Source organism: Marmota flaviventris, chromosome 17, assembly GCF_047511675.1.
Source record: "Marmota flaviventris isolate mMarFla1 chromosome 17, mMarFla1.hap1, whole genome shotgun sequence".
Lineage (NCBI taxonomy): Eukaryota > Metazoa > Chordata > Mammalia > Rodentia > Sciuridae > Marmota > Marmota flaviventris.
In genome coordinates this window covers 19,302,083-19,320,327 of record NC_092514.1, presented here as the reverse complement: position 1 = coordinate 19,320,327, position 18,245 = coordinate 19,302,083, and the positions used below count along the sequence as shown (strand labels likewise).

General features: G+C 39.0%; 1 protein-coding gene across 1 annotated transcript in view; it reads right to left on the bottom strand.

Annotated features, from left to right (window-relative positions):
- Nucleotides 1-17,499, bottom strand: part of LOC139702482 (uncharacterized protein C12orf71-like) — a 34,197-nt gene extending 16,698 nt beyond the window's left edge. Inside the window, exon 1 of the mRNA XM_071603816.1 lies at nucleotides 17,308-17,499. Within this exon, the coding sequence (XP_071459917.1) occupies nucleotides 17,308-17,499 (192 nt within the window). The remainder of the gene's footprint in view (nucleotides 1-17,307) is intronic.
- Between the last annotated feature and the right edge of the window lie 746 nt (nucleotides 17,500-18,245).

The following is an 18,245-nucleotide window of genomic DNA, read 5'->3' as shown; positions in this document are numbered from 1 at the left end:
TTTCGTAACTCTGTATATAAAGTATGTTCACGCCAAATTATGCCATTATACATGTAGTCTCTCTTTTTTTTTGCATTACAATTCTTAATACACGTTTATACCACAATTTATCATATCTCTGTTGGTATATAAGGTATGTTGACACCAAATTCACATCTTCATACATGTATTTTGTATAATGATGACCGTCTCCTTCCACCATCCTTACTATTCCCTTCCCCTTTCCTTTCCCTCCCACCCCTCTTCCCTATCTAGAGATAATCTTTCTCCCATGCTCTTCCTCCCTACCCCACTTTGGGTCAACCCCTTATATCAGAGAAAACATTCGGCATATGCTTTTTGGGGATTGGCTAACTTCACTTAGCATAATCTTCTCTAATGCCATCCATTTACCTGCAAATGCCATGATCTTGTTCTTTTTTAGTGCTGCGTAAAATTCCATTGTGTATAAATGCCACATTTTGAAATGCATTGTTGTTCGACATACAAGAGTTGTTAGCCATAGTTACCCTATGGTGTCACAGAACACTGGAAACCATTCCTCCCATGCAGCAGCACCCATGTACCCATAAACTGTCCTCTCTTCGTCCCCCCCCTTCCCTTTCTCAGCCTCCCTTTCCCCGAATTATTCTGTTCTCTAATTCTAGGAGATCAACTTCTTCGGCTTCCGCATGTGAGTGAGAACATGCCGGGTGGTATTGGTCTTTCTAATGCCTGATTTACTTCCCTTAATGTCCTCAGGGCTCATCTGTATTCCTGCAACTGACAATATCCCATTCTCTTATGACTGAATTTTAATCCCTGAATTAGAACTACATGCTGCTTTCAGATTCTCGAACTTTCCATAAGCTCTTCCTTCTTTTCCCCTTGCCATGACACGTTAATGCCTGTTTAGCCTTCAGGTCAAATATTACTGTATGGGAAACCTCCCCAACACCCAGAGGATGAGTCAGTCACTGCTTTCTGTGAATTCTTGTTCAACATATTGCCCTCTAATAACTTAACATTTTATTAGAACTGTAGACGATGAACTCAAAATGTCTAGAGCCATAGAGCCAAGACCTTTCGTCATTAGCGCCTTATTGCCTATTCCCGTCTCTGGAATAAGGAACATTCCAGAGGCTAATTGTATTCAATAAGTATTCAATGAATATTTGTTGAGTGAATACGTGGATGATTCAAGGTGCACTTTACAAAAAGTTTGCTTCTTTCACTCCCCCCTAGTTGCTTGTTACTGTTAGCCCAGTACTCATCCTTTCTAGAAGCAATCTATGTATGTCATTAGGTATGTGACCTCACATTCTCGCTGTGGGTGCTTTGCAGTGGTTAATAAGGAGTAGAAGGGAGTCTATGCAAGGACTTTATTAGGATAACACAATTCCACCTGATTCCTTCCCCTGAGCCAGGGGGAAGGAGTCACATTGCATCTACCTTGAGGTCTTTCAGGCTAGAAACCTGTAAAACAGCTGCAGTCCAAAGCTTCCTTAGATAAACTGGACTGGCGTTGACCCAAAGCAACTCAAACCCCAGGCGTTTAGGCAGAAACGATCTGGGATGGGAATGTAATACTCCAAATGGTTTTCAGTTAGTTCTGGTTTCCATTTATCTTTCTTTCTTGGCAGGTAGGGCAAGGGTGAGGGGAAAATGGGACAGGTGGAGAGTGGAATTTGATTGAATTACCTGCCAGGACTTCAGAAACCTGCATGAAAGAAATTCACAACTCAACTAGGCATCTCTTTAAGAACCATTCCTTGAGGCTGCGGATGGGGATGCTCGGGCTTTGGAAAGCATCAGGCCGTGCTGATAATTCACAGGGTCTCATTAGGTGAAAAAAAAAAAAAAACGTTGCAATCAAGAAGCAGATCAAAGACTTTCTGCAACCCACTCACTGCATTTTGGCATTATTTACATTCTCGTCACCCATGTCACTGAAGGACCCTGCCAAGGTTTTCTGTCCATGAAGGATTGGGTGCCACAGTTTTCACGAAGTATTTATTCCTCTCCTTCTTTCTACCATTGAACTTCTTATCTTGACTCTCAGAATTTGTTACCGTCTCTCCTACAGCATTTCATATATTTATGAGCATATCAGGGACTACATCAGACTATTCTCTCTACTGAGAAAAATATATAGACATCACTTACACAAAGCATTTCATAGTTACTTCATCCTGATTACAGCTTCAAAATAGGTCAGCCTATTTGTTTGGTCTTCAGGAATATTGTACTATTTAGTACCAACACGTACCTGACACTTATTATTCAACAGTGCAACTGTCACCCATTGATTCATGTATATGTATTGAGCAACTGTGCCAGGAGTGGCTCTGAAAGTGCCATCCAGGTCTCAATTATTTGAAATCAATCTAATGCATTCTATAATGGTGTATAAAGGTACTACATAGGACTACACATTCAGACATCTTTCTAGAGTATGAGATTTTTAAATCAAAGAGTGGACTGAATCAGCTTTTGAACCACCATATATATTTCAGTGCTGGGAACATAGTAGAAATTTTTTCTAAAATACTTAATCCTAACTTTCCCCAGTCTTTTCACTTTTGCAACAAAGATGGCATCCTAGTATCCTAGTGATTAATCCAATTAACTGTGCTGATTCTTGGACCTGTTTTCAGAATCAACACCTCCAGGCCTCTGTAATGTGAAGTCCGCCATGTTTTTCTAAGAAACATGGAAGAATCACATAGGATCTGAAAAAAGTTCTGTATTCACTGTTCCCAGTGAATCTTTATCAAAAATATTACTGAGATCTGTCATCTATTATCTGATATTTCCTTACCCTCCTTGCATGGTTTTTACCAGGTACCACAGACACTTCCTCTACCCAACTTGCCCACCAAATGCCAATGCTATACTATAGCCCTTGAGGTGCCAAGGCTGTGTGTGATCTCTGCAGGTTCTATTTGAGAGATCAGAGAGTAGTGCCTCCTACTCATTTAGGGAAGTCCCTCTGTTTCAGTTAATCACAACCTGTACATCTGGATCCCAGAACAAGTTTGGTATGATATCCACTATATTATTCTCAGAAATATCATTTCTCTCTGCTGATTACCCTTTGCTATTTTGCCCATCTGTTTTCTAAACCATGCCCACGCATGTCTGAACACATAAAATATACAAAGCATTAGACTCAGATTTTGATCTGTTATATTTTTTTCCTTATCATAAAAACAAATGCATGCTTGCTGTAGAAGAGAAGAAGAGAAGACAATAAAAATCACTTATAATCCCACCAGCTGAACTGAACCTTCTGCCATTCATTAGAAATAAACTGGAAAAAATGGTATGGATCAAAATTTCTCTTGTGTTCATTGAAAGATCTGCTTTCAGAATGAGACCTCCTTGGGATGCTTTGAAGCAAAAGTTGTGTCTCCAGAATTGCTCTCATCAATAATGGAAGCAGAAAAAGAGGCTCCTTAGAGGAAACACTGGGAAGAAAAGTTGCAGGAGGTGGGGCTGGAACTATGCTGGCACGGCAGAGAAGGAATGAGGCCAACGGAAAGGTTGGATGGGGATATTGAAACACAGGATGTGCATAGTAGGCCACAATTTTCATTAGCATGACCTTAGAGGAACCCAAAGGCAACACAAATGTAAAGTACAATAGATTGCCACTGAAGTATGTATATTTATATAAACTCCCTGACCTGTACCAACTATATATATATGTTGAAATTCACATATATTCATTTGGAATACAAATATATATATATATATATATATATATATATATATATATATATATATATATATATATATTCCAAATGTGTATGTCATGCTAGAACATTTTGGGAGATACATGTATCTACAGAGCCAACATTTTTATGTAACTGATATATACATATATCAGTTATATCCAAGCCAGACAAAAAGAATGTAAAATACACAAAATAAAAACATGAAACAAATCAGTTGAACCATTTGATTAAGTGATAAAAATCAATGCAGATTGTTGAAGGATGGCAGAAGTGGGTGAGGGGGAAGGTGGTGAGGAGGAGACACTATAAAATCAGAAGAAAGAAATAGGTAACATAAATCTCGGGCCCAAGGACATGGGTAAAGAGACCTCTGTCACTGGAAGAACTTTCTGAAAAGGCTCAACCCTGATGTCTTGAAAACTACCAGATTTCACACCCTGACCTGTACCAACCTTCACTCATTGAGATGATGACCTCAATGATCTTTTCCTTAGTGAAAGTGTGTGATATATTTAAATATATCAATGGAATTTATTTATTCAACAAATTTTAGTGAGTGGGTCCTCAATAAATATTTCAAGTACTGGGGACAGGACTAAGTCAAGGCATGTAGATTCTCATAGGATCAGTAGCCTGGAAACTGAGAGGGAAGCAATAAAACAACTCCTTAATAAGAATTTGATAAAATTTAGGAATAATCTGTGCATACACAATTTGAAAAATATTTATAATGATTAAGAGAGATTGACATGTGAACACATCTTACAGATTTTTCCTGTGATCCTAGTTTAAATTACATAACTGAGTAACTTATTTGACTCATGTTGGTTGAAAGGTGTAAAAGAATTTCACTTAGTTTGTATACATTATTGGAATATTTAAGAAAAGTTGTGTTTTCTAACTTATGCTGAAAGTATCAGATATACTATACAAGATAAGCTTCACTTAATATAAGCACATATTTAGTTAGAAAATTGAGCATATTATTTTATAAATGCATTTCAACATATTGATGAAATTAATAACAGCATTGATTGAATAGTAATCAAAGACCCCTTTTAAGCCTTATTAAAATTTGCCAAATTTTATGAATGGAATAATAGATTTGTCCGTTGTATTTAAATGTTCAGGGAAAAAGCTGATATTTAAATATATCACTGTAATTTATGTATTCAACAAATTTTAGTGAGTGGGTCCTCAATAAATATTCCAAGTACTGGGGACAGGACAGTGACCTAAGTCAAGGCATGTAGATTCTCATAGGATCACAGCTATAAGCAAATGAAAGGCAAATCATGTAGCCCAGTAGAAAGTTCAATGGAGAAAAATTAAGGTGGGGTCTTTTTATATGAAGGTGTCAAAAGACAAGCTCGCAGATTCGGTGTCATTTGAGGAGGAAACTCTAGTTAGAGAGAAAGAGTTGGAAAAGCTTTTCTAGGAAAAGCACCCCACAGAGACAATGGGTCACTGTGCAAACACACTGACTATGTCCTTAGACCACACCACCACCAGAAAGCCAGTGCCAACTGGATCCCCATCCACTCCAATAACTAGTCTGTTCCTGGCTCCCATACACACAGTTCCCTGAAGACCTCAGGCTTCAATACCTTCCAACTCCCTCTAGAGGTTTTTTCCAAAGAAACTAGCTCATCCTTTGTCCTTCAAAAAGCAGTTCTACAATATCACCCTTTTATTATTCTTACCCGTGTAACCTGATCTTCCTGAGAAGGAAGAAGCTGCTTGCAAAAGGATCAGGTCCTTAGTTGCTACACATATAGGATTTGGATAGAATTGAACACTCAGTCACATTTGCAAGAGGGTAAGAGCTGATACTACTGAAGGGTGCTGTGGTGTCACAGACTTGAGATTTGCTCTATTATAGGACAATTAGCAAGTCCGTGTGTTGTTTTATTCAGTGAGCACTACCAATAATAGTTGGTATAGAATAGGCGTTAACTCTAGACTTTGAATATTAGTTTGTCAACGGCAATATTAAAGGTCACTTTGTTATTTAAAATAATGCTAAATAGAGCTTTTCTCTTTTTAAAATAATGTATTCTCAATGGACAAAAATTATATAGGTTCATCATGTTCCATGTGATGTTTTGAAATATGTGTACATTGTGGGATGACTGACTCAAGCTAATTAGCATATATATATATTACCCTACATACTCATTTTTTATATGATGAGTAAACTTAAAATATACTCTCAGTGATTTTCAAGAACACATCCCATTGTTATTAACTATAGTAATCATGTCGTACAACAGACATCTTGAGCTTATTCCTTCTAAGTGGAATTTTGAATCCTTTGACCAATACCTCCCAAACCCCTCACCTCACAGCATCTGATATGATGACCAACACTCTACTCTCTGCTTTTAAGATCTCCACTTTTTTTTACATTCTATGTTTTAGTGAGCCCACACAGTGATCACATAATGTTCTCCAGCTCCTTCCACAATGTCACAAATGACAGGATTTCATTCTTTATGGAGACTGAGTTAGCATTCCATTGTGAATTTGTGCCACATTTTCTGTATTGATGGACACCTGGGTTGATTCCGTACTTGGCTGTTGTTCACGATGCCTCCAAGAACCTAGAAGTACAGATAGTTCTTCTGTATGTACCCTGCTAATAGTGGAATTGCTGAACATTTGAGTTTTATTTTTAAACAAAGCATTTCTTCGTAAATGTTGCTTAGGACACATTCCCTAATATTTTTCTTTCTCAGCTTTATTTTTTGTTTTGTTTTTTCAGTGCTGGGGATTAAACCTAGGGCCTCACTCATGCTAGGTGAGCGCCCTGCCTCTGAGCTGCTTCCCCAGACCTCTTTCTCAACTCTGATGTTGTCCATCTTTCTGACAGTTGGCAGCAACTGTCTTTACCCATGAAAGTGTTCAAGCAAAAGATGGCAAGTTCATCTCCCGCTTTAAGCAGTCATGCCAGGACAAATCTAAAACTTTTGTGCTGATGGTAAATGTAATTTCCTGAACAATAACAGCAAAGCTCCATCTTTTTAGTTCAGCACCCAGGGTAGTTTAACATCCTGAGCAGTATAATCAGTGACTTGGGCAGGCTCCATTTTTATGTTTTCCTCTCAATCTCCATAAACTCTCACCTAGTATAGATCTCGCTCAAATTGCCCAGACTACATTTTTTTTTCTCCTTTTAATTAGAGCTTCCATAGAGTGAAATAAACTGTTTTCCAAAGAGGATGACAGGAGAAGCAGAAAAGGAAGGAAGATGTGTTGCAGTATTGCTCTTACCAACATTGACATTTTACCAAATAAACCATAAAATCCCCTAACAGCAGTGAGTTCAGAATGAACTTTTCACCATGTGTCACTCACAAGGATGGTTACAACAGATGCCATCCCCATTGAGTGATATTATGGTTACATTCTATGTTCATTAACTACCTGGGTTAAATGTTGTTTTCCAAGACTGAGCTCAAAGGTACAAAAGAGAGTGGAGGTAATTAGGTGACATCTAATGATACACCATTGCCTATCAGTTGATTAGCAGATGCTTGCCAAATAACTGAAATCAGAAAATGTACTCTAGATGAAAAATATGTCAAAAAAATAACCTCTTGTCTTCACTTTGGCCAGTTTTCTCTTATTGAATTCAATATGAAGTTTTGCCCATTGAGTCACCTGTGGTCACTTTTGTTTAACGGATCAGAGTACCAAACTGCGACTCTTTTGATCCAAATGTGTTTTATCATGCTAGAACATTTTGGGAGATGTATATCTTCTGCAGAATCAGCATTTTTAGATATTATTTGTAATGTTAATTTAATATCACTATTTTCAGATGAGAAGAGAGATGAGATTCTACAAAGTAGAATATCTTATTCATCTAATTATTTGATTTTTTTTTCCTTTTCTCAATTGCAATAAGTGACCTTTTTTGAGTATACTGTTGCTGGACAGGAGCAGGGGTCTCTGGAGATATATACAAAGTGAGGGCCTCTGACCATCGACTCATGTTTTGGGATGGGCTTGCTGTGTGCATGGGTAGAGGGGAAAGGGACCCTGTTGGTTACCATATTTGCACAAAAGGTTGTAGATGTCACTTAGTTAAGGATCTTGAGATGACATCATGCTGGATTACCCAGGTGGGCCCTGAATCCCAAAACAAGAAGACACAAAGAGAAGATATGGACACACAGAGGAGAAGGAGATGTGAGGTTGGAGGTAGAGATGAAGTGATGTGGCCACAAGCCAAGGAAACCAAAGAAGTTTAATGACTGGCATCAGAATCTGAAAGATACAAAAAGGAGCCTCTCCTAAAATCCAGAGGCTGTGTGATCTTGCAACACCTTGATTTTAGATACCTGGTCTTTAGAACTGTGAGAGAATAACTTTCTGCTTTAATGAAGCCAAGCAGCTTGTGGGAATTTGTTGTGGCAGACCTGGGAAATGTGTGTGTGTGTGTGTGTGTGTGTATCTCCCTAAGTGAAGAGACGTACAAGAGACCTTTGGCCACAAAGCAGATGCAAAGAAATTAAAGGTCTTTTGAGTTCCTCCTCTAAATTGAGACCTCTGCCACCAAGGAACCCTGGGCTCAGATAGGGGAATCCTGGGACCCCCCCCCATATGAGTCCAGCAACTTACCACCTGGTACATCATCAGCCAAATGGGGAAGAGACTGTGCCATCTACCACTCCCTCATCCCCCAAACTCTACCTCAAAATAATAGGGGAACTCTGCCCTAATCTGACACTGTGACACATAGAGTAATATATTGTTATTTTCATTTGGGTTTCCTGGAAACGGAGATTGAGTGTTGCAATACAGAAGTTTTGCTGGAGAGAGTTCTTGGGAAACTTATCTATAAGGAAGGGAGGAAGAGGGGAAAGGCCACAGGAAAAATCTGATCCTCAATGTGGTTTCAAAAAGCAAACGCCATAGAAGCCTGAAGCTGGGATGATCCCTCATAGAAGCAGGAGGAGCACATCTTCCTTACACCAATGAGTTATTGTCTTTGGGTTTCCCATGACTTTTATCAAGACAGTTTCTTGTTGCTGCATGTAACTCTCAGGGATAGGAGTTAGGCAACAGGCAACATGAGATGCCCATAATGTCCCTACAGAGAAGATCTGGATGAGGCACTGTGGCATCCACTGAAACAGACAAAGGGAAATAACAGCCCAGGTGAGGAGTTTCAGCCTGAGAGTGGAGGAATAAGCAGAGCAACCAAAACAGGGCACTGGGATTGAACAAGGCTAACAGGCAGACTGCTGGAGACTTAGAGATGAACAAATAACAAAGGCATTTAAAGAACATCAAATACAGAACTAAAGGAAAACAAAAGGCCCTTGCAGGACCTTAACCAGTTTACAAATTTAAAATCTCATAGATGAATAAGAAGAAAGCATGTGACTCAAAAAACAACTGGAAGAAATGGCTCAAACATTAAGCAAATAGGGAAGAAGAAGAATCCAAAGTCAAATCTACTTAGGGAAGATAGCAAAGACTTGTAGGATAGATCCGGGAGGCCTAAACAGAACACTAGATACCTTTGAAAAAAGACTCAGAGAAGGCAGTCTCTGAACAAATAAGCAAAAAAAGACCCAACTAGTGAATGGAAGGGCACATTAAGTCCTAAGCAGAATTAGTTTTAATTAAAAAATAAACCCATAAATCCAAGACATACTCTTATGATATCTTTGAATACCAAATATGAATCTTCATGCTTCTAGACCCAAAGCAAAAGAATCAGGAGGCAAATTAGAACAAAGACTTTGAGATAAGAAAGATGATGAGGAAATGAAAACCTACAATTGTGTACAGTCAAATCCAAACAGGTGGTAAGAGAATGGAAGGGAACTTTCAGTATGTGGTAAGCAGGGCTCCTGATGCAGACTCACCAGGTCTCAAGATAGTCTGGAACTGAAAACACTAAGTCGTGTCTTCCAAACATAGACATTATGGGGCAGTATTAAGGTAAGGAGATGGAAATAAACCTATTATTCTAATGTTTCATAGTTTGCACAAGATAGATATTAAAACAATTGGGGATGTGATTGCCCAGAAGGAGTGAATAGTTATTTGGGGTTTTTTTTATATGATACGAAGGTATATGGTAAGTGTATTAAATATGGGAAGGTAATAAACCATGGAAAGGAAACTGAAAGCAGATTTCCAGGGAACCAGGAGAAGACAAAAATGGACATGCAAACCAACTTGAACTAAGAGCAAAAGTAAGGACAAAACTGAGGGTGACAAATGAAAATAACCAACCCAATGTAAACCAAAATGGAAAGAATAAGATGGGGTATGTCAGTGGTTAAATTAAAGGTAAAGGAGCTATTTTCTCCTATTTAAAAAAAAACAGTGATTGTTGGAATGAGTTACATACATGCACCTGTCCCCTCCACACACATGGTAGTTCATGAGGAATACACCATGATTTCTTCCATTTGCCTTTTTGGATTCATGTTATCCCTTTTTACACACCCTGCAATCTGCTCTGTGGGTCTAACCTGTAGGAACTCCATGGATGGGGCTCCCTTTCCTCCTGCTTTCCACCAATGAGGGAGTGATCAGAAGTGGGGCAAGAATGGGATCCTTCCTTCTGAGACCATCATGGACTGGCTATGTCCCTTGATAAAAATTCCTTCATTCTCCCATAATAACCAACTCCACTCAATTCTCTCCCCTACCAAATTCCAGTCACCTCTCTGCCCCCCTGTCCCTTTGGCTGCAGGAGTGTTAATCCTTCAGTTTCTCCTTGCTCAAGGTAACCACACTATCCTTGTGAATCCCTTACACTCACACTTCATAATTAGTTCGCCATCTGTTTCTCTAACTGGGATTATCCTTTTTTTTTTTTTTTAAACTGTGCCATCTGTTTTCTGTTGGGACTTGGCTAATAATCTACTCCAGAAATGGCACCTATTTCTTGTGGCACAAACAAGAAAATATTCCATTTGGCTTGACATTAGGCTCGTTCTTAAGTCTCATAGATGGTGAAGAGAGAAAAAGAAAGTCAATGCTATGGTCACACCATGGAGGTCATTCATGGAAAAGCAGAATTCTCTACAGAAGCACTAAAGGATTTATCTCCTATGGTCCAAGGAGAGATGGGGCTGAGGGTCAAATCCTTACTGTGAGTTCAAGGGTGATAGAGGATCAGCTCAAAGTAACTGCTCCACCCCACCCAATCTCTTAGGTGACACTAAGAAGTAGGGAAAACTGGAATCCTGAGACCTAGGAAGGGAGACACGGACAAAACTAAGAACTGGGACATCATTCCTTTGAACCTCCAAGGTAAGAGCAGTCGCTACTCTCTCCCCCTATTGTAATGGAACTAAATCTTACAGGTCTAAAACTCTTTCAGTAAGAGCACCTGGGGTAGTTGCCTCACAAGAGGATGCCCATTTCTCTTAGGTCCCACATCTAGGGTGATCAACTTGTCTGAATTTGCCTAGAATTCCCATGGTTTTAACACTGACAACCCATGATAGAGGAACTACCTCAGTTATTGACAAACTGGAACCATTAGTCGCCCTACCCATATCCAACACCTCTCATTGCTTCCAGATCCCTAAGGTCAGTTGGAGCCCTACACAGCCTTGATGTAGAGATGAAAGGCTTACCCCAGGAGAAGGTAGTTTAAAATTCAAGTGAGTGAGAAATCCTCGCTAATGTGTATCCGCAGAAGGCTGGGGAATGTGTGTGGGAGTGGATCCCAAAGGTGTCAAGATGATAGAGAAATTTGAATTTGGATCTGGCAAAATTCCCTGACAGATGTTCTCACCCACATTTTGGAACTACGCTGTCTGAGCATGAATAGTCTGTGAGGTTGCCTAACCAACCCTTGAACTGAATGGAGAATTTGAAATGCCACTGCATTCTTGGCATATAGAAGAAGGAATCTTGAGTCTTAGCAAAAAAATGGGTCATGCTGGAAGAATCTGCTATGTGCTACTTGCTCAGCCACAAGCCTCCTACCATACCCCTAGGAGGGCGCCTGAAAGGCCTTTCGTCGTTCTTGTCATCACACAAGCGTGGAAAATAATTTGTTAGGACACTTGGTGGGTTGTTAATATTGGTTCCCTGGAATGGGATGGATTGAAAAAATAGAAAAAGAGTTGAAGGTAAGCAAAAAAAAAAAAAAAAAGTATGATATGATCTTATGTTCATAAAAGTATGTATATACGTATGTTTACATACACAAAAGAAATGTTAATGTTATGGTTTAGATATAAGGTGTCCCCCAAAAGCTCTCATATAAGATAATGCAAGAAATTTTAGAGGTGAAATGATTGGGTATGAGAGCCTTAAACTAATCAGTGCATTAATCCACTGACAGGGATTAACTGGGTGGTAACTCTGGCAGGTGGGGTGTGCCTATAGGTGGTGGACCACTGGAGATGTGTCCCTGGGTTATATATTTTGTCTCTGGTGAGGGAAGACGCTCTCTCTGCTTCCTGGTGGCCATGTTCTGAGTTGTTTCCCTCCTCCACGCTCTTCCGCCATGATGCTCTGCCTCATCTCAGGCACAGAGCTATGGAGCTGGCCATCTATGGACTGTGACCTCTGAAAATATAGCCCCCCCAAAACTTGTCCTCCTGTTCCTGACAGGTCTTTTGATCACATCCAGGAAGAAGCTGACTAAACAGTTATTTCATTTCCTTATTCTAATTTGTATTATTTAAATATTTCAAGAGAACATGTTTTACAATCTGGGAAAAAAAAATGTTTCACTGTGTTAATTTTTTAACAGAATAGATAGAACAGCAGAAGAGTGGAAGAGCACAGTCAAACATCTGGAATGATATGAGGTGACTTTGAAGAAGATATGTTTTTTTTTGTAAGTGAAAATTCAGGGATTTCCCAGGAGGATGTGCCAGGGAAATTCATGAAGATAATTCTCTAGGGAGAAGTGGAGGATGAGACAGCAATAGAAGGAGTCCAGGCCTGGGAAGATGTTGGACTGACTCATCCAGATGCAATTCTAGGGGAAGGGGGGTTGTTTGTGCAATGATGCCTTGGTCAGCCTAGAAACTCACCAAGGTTCTTTTACTATTTAGGGATTAAGGCAGGAGGACATGAGAAAAAAATCTAGATTCCTATGTTAGAAGAACAATTATCTGGACCAAATAATAAAAGAAAAGAAAAGAAAGAAGAGGAGACCCTAAGAATAAGTCAACCATGTTAGTCCTTCAAATGGTTGAGAAGGGAAGGGATAAATTTAAGAAGCCAGAAGAATGATCACAAACTCTGTTGGATCTCTGAAAATGAAACACTAGTCATTAACCCAAGTTGAAGAATATTCGTGCTGACCTTTCTGAGTCTAAAAGATTCAAAGACTGAGAGATGCTAAGTTTCGTGGGATTTGTAGCAGAAGCCATATTGGTCTACCTGGAGACACAAACACAGATGGATTATCATTTGTAGTTCCAGTTCAAAAACTTATTGGGAAAGACGGTCCTGCTGGAGCAACTGTAAGGTTGAGGGCCAAATGTCAGTCAGAGGTTGTTTTCACAAACTTAAAATATTCTGAAGCAAAGACCAAAGCTTTCAGGCAAAAGTCAAGGGAGCTTCCTGACCATATGGGATCTTGCTGAGGATGCAGTAAGAGAGGAAATCAGAAGAGCAAAAATCAGCAACTTGATGGATGCTTTAATTTCATTACCACAAATGGTGGAGAACTCTTTTCACAAGAAGAAATGGGAATTTTGTCACACACACACACACACACACACAAAGATACACACTATCCATTCAATATAGAAATATTTGGAAGATTACTCAAAGGGAGACAGAAACTACTAGTTCACAATGAACACCTTGGGGCCTACAGGAGAGATGAGAGATGGTGACTCAGATTGGCAGCATGACCGAGTTTGCAAGACAGACATGTCTCTTTTATCACCTTCTAAAATGCTGTGTAAAGGGGCCAGAATTACTTGATGGGAGATTTCCCAGAAACTAGGTTATGTTCTCAGGCTTTGGACTATGTACTACCAGCATAAGAATGGGACTGGCATCCCGGAGACTGAGATCTAAACATTTTTCATTCTTTTCTCTCACATTTTTCTCTGTCTTACACTCCTTTTCCAATAGGTTATTAAGGTTCTACTAGAACTATGTACCAAATTCTGGAAATATAGTTTGTGGGTGACTGCTGGAGGGCAAGGGTGATTCTTGTTTATTTTCCTAGTATTTTATGGTGGTTCAGATTCTGTGATAACTTATAAATCCTATTGACCCTCACACATTTGTAAATGGAGGATTATCAGAGTCTTTGATTTATTTTGCTATTTATTATAGTCAGTCTTTTGTATCTGCAAATTCTGAATCCACAGATTTAACCAACCACAGATGGCAAATATATTTTTTTTTAATTCCAGAAAGTGGTGATATTAGGAAATGGTGGAACGTGTAGGAAGCGGGGCATAGTAGGAGGAACTTAGGTCATTGGATGTGTACCCTTGAAGGGGATATTGGGATTTGTGACTCTCTCTCCTTCCTGGCATCCATGAGGTTAAAGTCCCTTTCTACCATATGCTCCTACCATGATGTACTCTGCTGCCACAGGCCCAGAGCAATAAGGCCAGGTGCCCATGGATTGCAATCTCTGAAACCATGAGCCAAAATAAACCTTCCCTTCTTTTGAATTATCTCATGTATTTTTCGTCATAGTGACAGGAAGATGACTAGCACATCATCATATCCACTTTATACCATTAGAACTACTGTGTATGTTGAAGTCTGAAATCTTATTCTGGTAGTTCAAATTTTCCCCTTCCTTTTAGGAATACCTATATTCAGACCACGTAAAGGGAAAGGAGGTAAGAGCTGGATTGTTTAATTAAGACTTTCTAATTGGAAACTTTTTGTAAATGAAAATCTGAATCTCCTGCTTAATTTCACTTATAAAACTTTGCCAATTAAAACCTAATGGAATAGAACTAAGAAAAAAAAATTAAAGCTTTGAAAAATTCCCTAACACCACAATGGAAAACTGTTAGGTAGGGTTTTATTTTTTCAGAAAGTTTACTGCTAGGAAAATCTCATAACTTGTTTAATCCCCTGCAGCTGGGAAAAGCAGTCTAAGGTAGATGGAGGAGGTTGCAAGAATTCTTTTGCAAAGAGCAACGGAAAAGAATTATATTTTGTTGTGAAACACAACCGTCTATAGATTAAGGAATGTCCAAAGCTTTGATTACAGATATGGTGAAATATTGATTAGGACTTTAGTTCCTGCCTGAAATTGTAAGGAAGGGTAGGTTTTATTTCTTTTACAAGGTTCTAAAGAATAATAGAAGCATAGAAGCTTTCAAAAAAAATCATGTCTGATGGTAAAAAAAAATAGTTAAGTAGGAGCAAGATGAATGAATTTATTACTAGATCTTTCCTGTTTTCAAGCTAAGACAGAAACAGACATATAATGTTATTAAGTTAATCATATTTATAGAGCAGAAATCAGTTCCTGATGAAATTTTGGACTTTTGGTCAACACAATTAGAATGCAAACTCACAGCAAGAAAGTTGCATTAAATGGCTTGTTAATTATTTAAAAGATAAAGCAGTCTCTGAATATTTTATTTAAAAGATTTTTTTTTACTTAGCTTGCTTTTAAAAGAATGAAAATGTTTACAATGAACTCTGTGGTTTTCGTACGCCCATAATTCCCTGTCCATTTTTTTTTTCCAAAAACATTCTTCTTCTTTCTCTGGGGACCCTACCTCCCACTTCTAGGGGATCTGGCAGTCACAGAAGACAGTTGTCAGGGGAATAAGCATAGTCTTATCTATGTCAATTAAAATAACTCACAAGACTGAACACCATGAAGAGTCCGAAACATGAACAAGAGACCTCAGATCCTCCTCTGGGCTTGGGATATGCTGGGTATGGCGAAGCCAGTTGCTCACTCAGGACACAGCTGCCTGCTCTGTCTGTTTTGCCAGGTGGAAAAGAACTTTACAGAGGAAGAGAAAAATGACCCCAGTATACTGACGAGTAGAGGTGAGAGAGATGGTTTGAGGAACTGATTACTCAAGAGTGAGAAGGAAAGCAAAAGTGAAATACCACATTCTTTTAGCCTTTGGATCCAATCGGTTGGGAGCCCCCTCTCCCAGACCCTCCCTATTTATATAACCCACCAAGACTCTTTATATGTTTTCTTAGTGTGAGTTAAGTTTCTATCTTTGAAGCCAAGGGTCCCGACTAAACACAAGTTAATTCTCTTGTAACATACATGACTTGGGTTTTATATAAGAAATAAAATTTACATATATATATATATATATATATATATATGTGAATATGAAGCACCGGTTTTCTTTTTCCCCCCACAAAAGAGGTCAGTTAGAAAAGATGGTGTGTTGTTTTCAAATCCTTACAAATTCTCTGACATTGTGTTTGTTTTCTCAATCACGTTCAATTGAACAACATATGATTTGGGAAAGACACATATTAGCCTGCAACAGCTTACTTTGGATCTTAATAATGGGCACCTGACAAAATCTATTAAAAAGAAAAGAGGCAAAGAAATTTAAACAGATCCAATAATTATTCCTGGTGGTATGAGACTTAAAAATATTAAAAAGAAACCCCAGCATTTAAATATTATTTTTAAAAACAAACAGTAGGTATGTTGCAAAGGTCACACATCATCAACCCCCTCAAAGATGAATGAAAAAAAAAAAAAACCAAAGAAAAAACTGCACTTATGTTATAAAAATGGGAGCTAGTGGTCTGGGACAAAAACCTTGGTGTCATCATTATTTTCAGCTCCCAAGAGGACTTTATCTCAAAACGGAAGCAGAGATGCTGTTTTCTGGGAAACTGTGTTTGATGACTCAAGGAAAGTGGTTTAATGACGGGGAAGACATTGACACAAGGGAAATGTTTGCATAGCATTCCTCATTTGTTGTGAAGGTGAAAGACCAAAACTTCTAAATCAAAGGGTTGCTTTACATAGCATGCACTTTCAAATATCATATTACCTAATTAGTTCACTAGTGGGCATACATATTTTTTTTTTCACCATGATCATTAACAGTTTAATGGACCAACATTTTATTTTCTCTGATAGTCTCATTGGAAAACTAGACAACCAATCTCCTTCTATTCAAGCACACCGCCCTATTTATTACATGTATTGGGTATGTATTGGCCGGGGGGGGGGAGAAGGAAACTTCAAGGGATCAGAAACACAATGTCACCTTGACCATGAGTTTTGGTGAAAAGGTCATTAGATAATCCAAAATGTTTGGGCTTGAACAACACCTGAAATGGTTATTTGGGGGTGAGGTTTCTCTGGTTTCACATAAAGTAAATTTAAAGGTAACTCCTGAGCGGTCGGGCCAATAAAAATATTATAAAGAAAGCACTCTGCACATATTATGTGAAATTCTGCCAAAATTCCCCTCCACCCAATCTCCATTTGCCTGCGGGGAAAGCACAAAGCTGAGGGCTCACCCCTCCCCATGCATTCAGGTGGATGAAGCCCGGCAGGTAAGTCCAAAGCCTATGACTCCTGTGTAATAAATGATGGGGGAAAAAGGGGGGGGGGCATAAAGAGTGGGAGGGGACGTTCCTGGTCAGATGCTGGAAATACCGATCCGCCACCAGCAAACAGTGTGTCTGTGTTTCCAGCTGACGGTTCATTTGACTGTTTTTCCAGCTGAATCCTATTTTCCCAGCTGTGTCTGTCACCACCACTACCATCGGCCTCATTGCTGCTTGTATTCATCACCCTCAACACGGACCCATCAAATCCACTGGGTTCAAGAGCTTTCTCTGCACCCATCATTGTCCCACTCTCTCCAGGTTCTTCACGTGGTTTATTAGGCACTATTCAGTGGATCTTGTTGTGTGAAATTTTAAGATTACAAAATTACAAAGGAAAAAATATTCCTTCCAGAAAGAGAATACAGTAAAGAAGGCAACACTCCCCGTTGATGAGCTAATGCTGAAGATGCAACTAAGTGACGTTCAATGAGAACTAATAAAACCAACCCTAAAGGCAATTGTTTTATGTTCCATGAATGTATTGTTCTTAGCCATGTTATCTAATGCAGTGTATCTGACATCACTTGACAGTGTTATGAAATGGGTACAAAGAACACCAAAGATATCCAAACAATTCAATGGCAGAAGTTTTCTTTAAATACAAACCTTTGGGTATGATTGACAATGACCCCCCTTCCGGTACTCGAAGGAGAAGCCAAAGTTTTAAATTAAATCTCACAGAGCACAATGAATGGAAATTTTCATCCTCTGGATTTTCATAGTCTGTTCTTTCTCAGGCTGTTGCCTTTGGAGGATGAGTAGGTCATCTTAAGTTCCTCTTTTGCAAAACTGAGTTAAAAATTCAAGTGCTGTAATTTCTCCAAAGTTGAGGGGGATTGGATCTGGGACCTACCAAAGACACCAATTCAAGGATACCCAATTCTCTCCTATAAAATCGTATAGTATTTGCATATAACTTTCACACATCTTCCCGCAGACTTAATCCATTTCTAGATGACTTATAAAACACCATTAATATCTCAC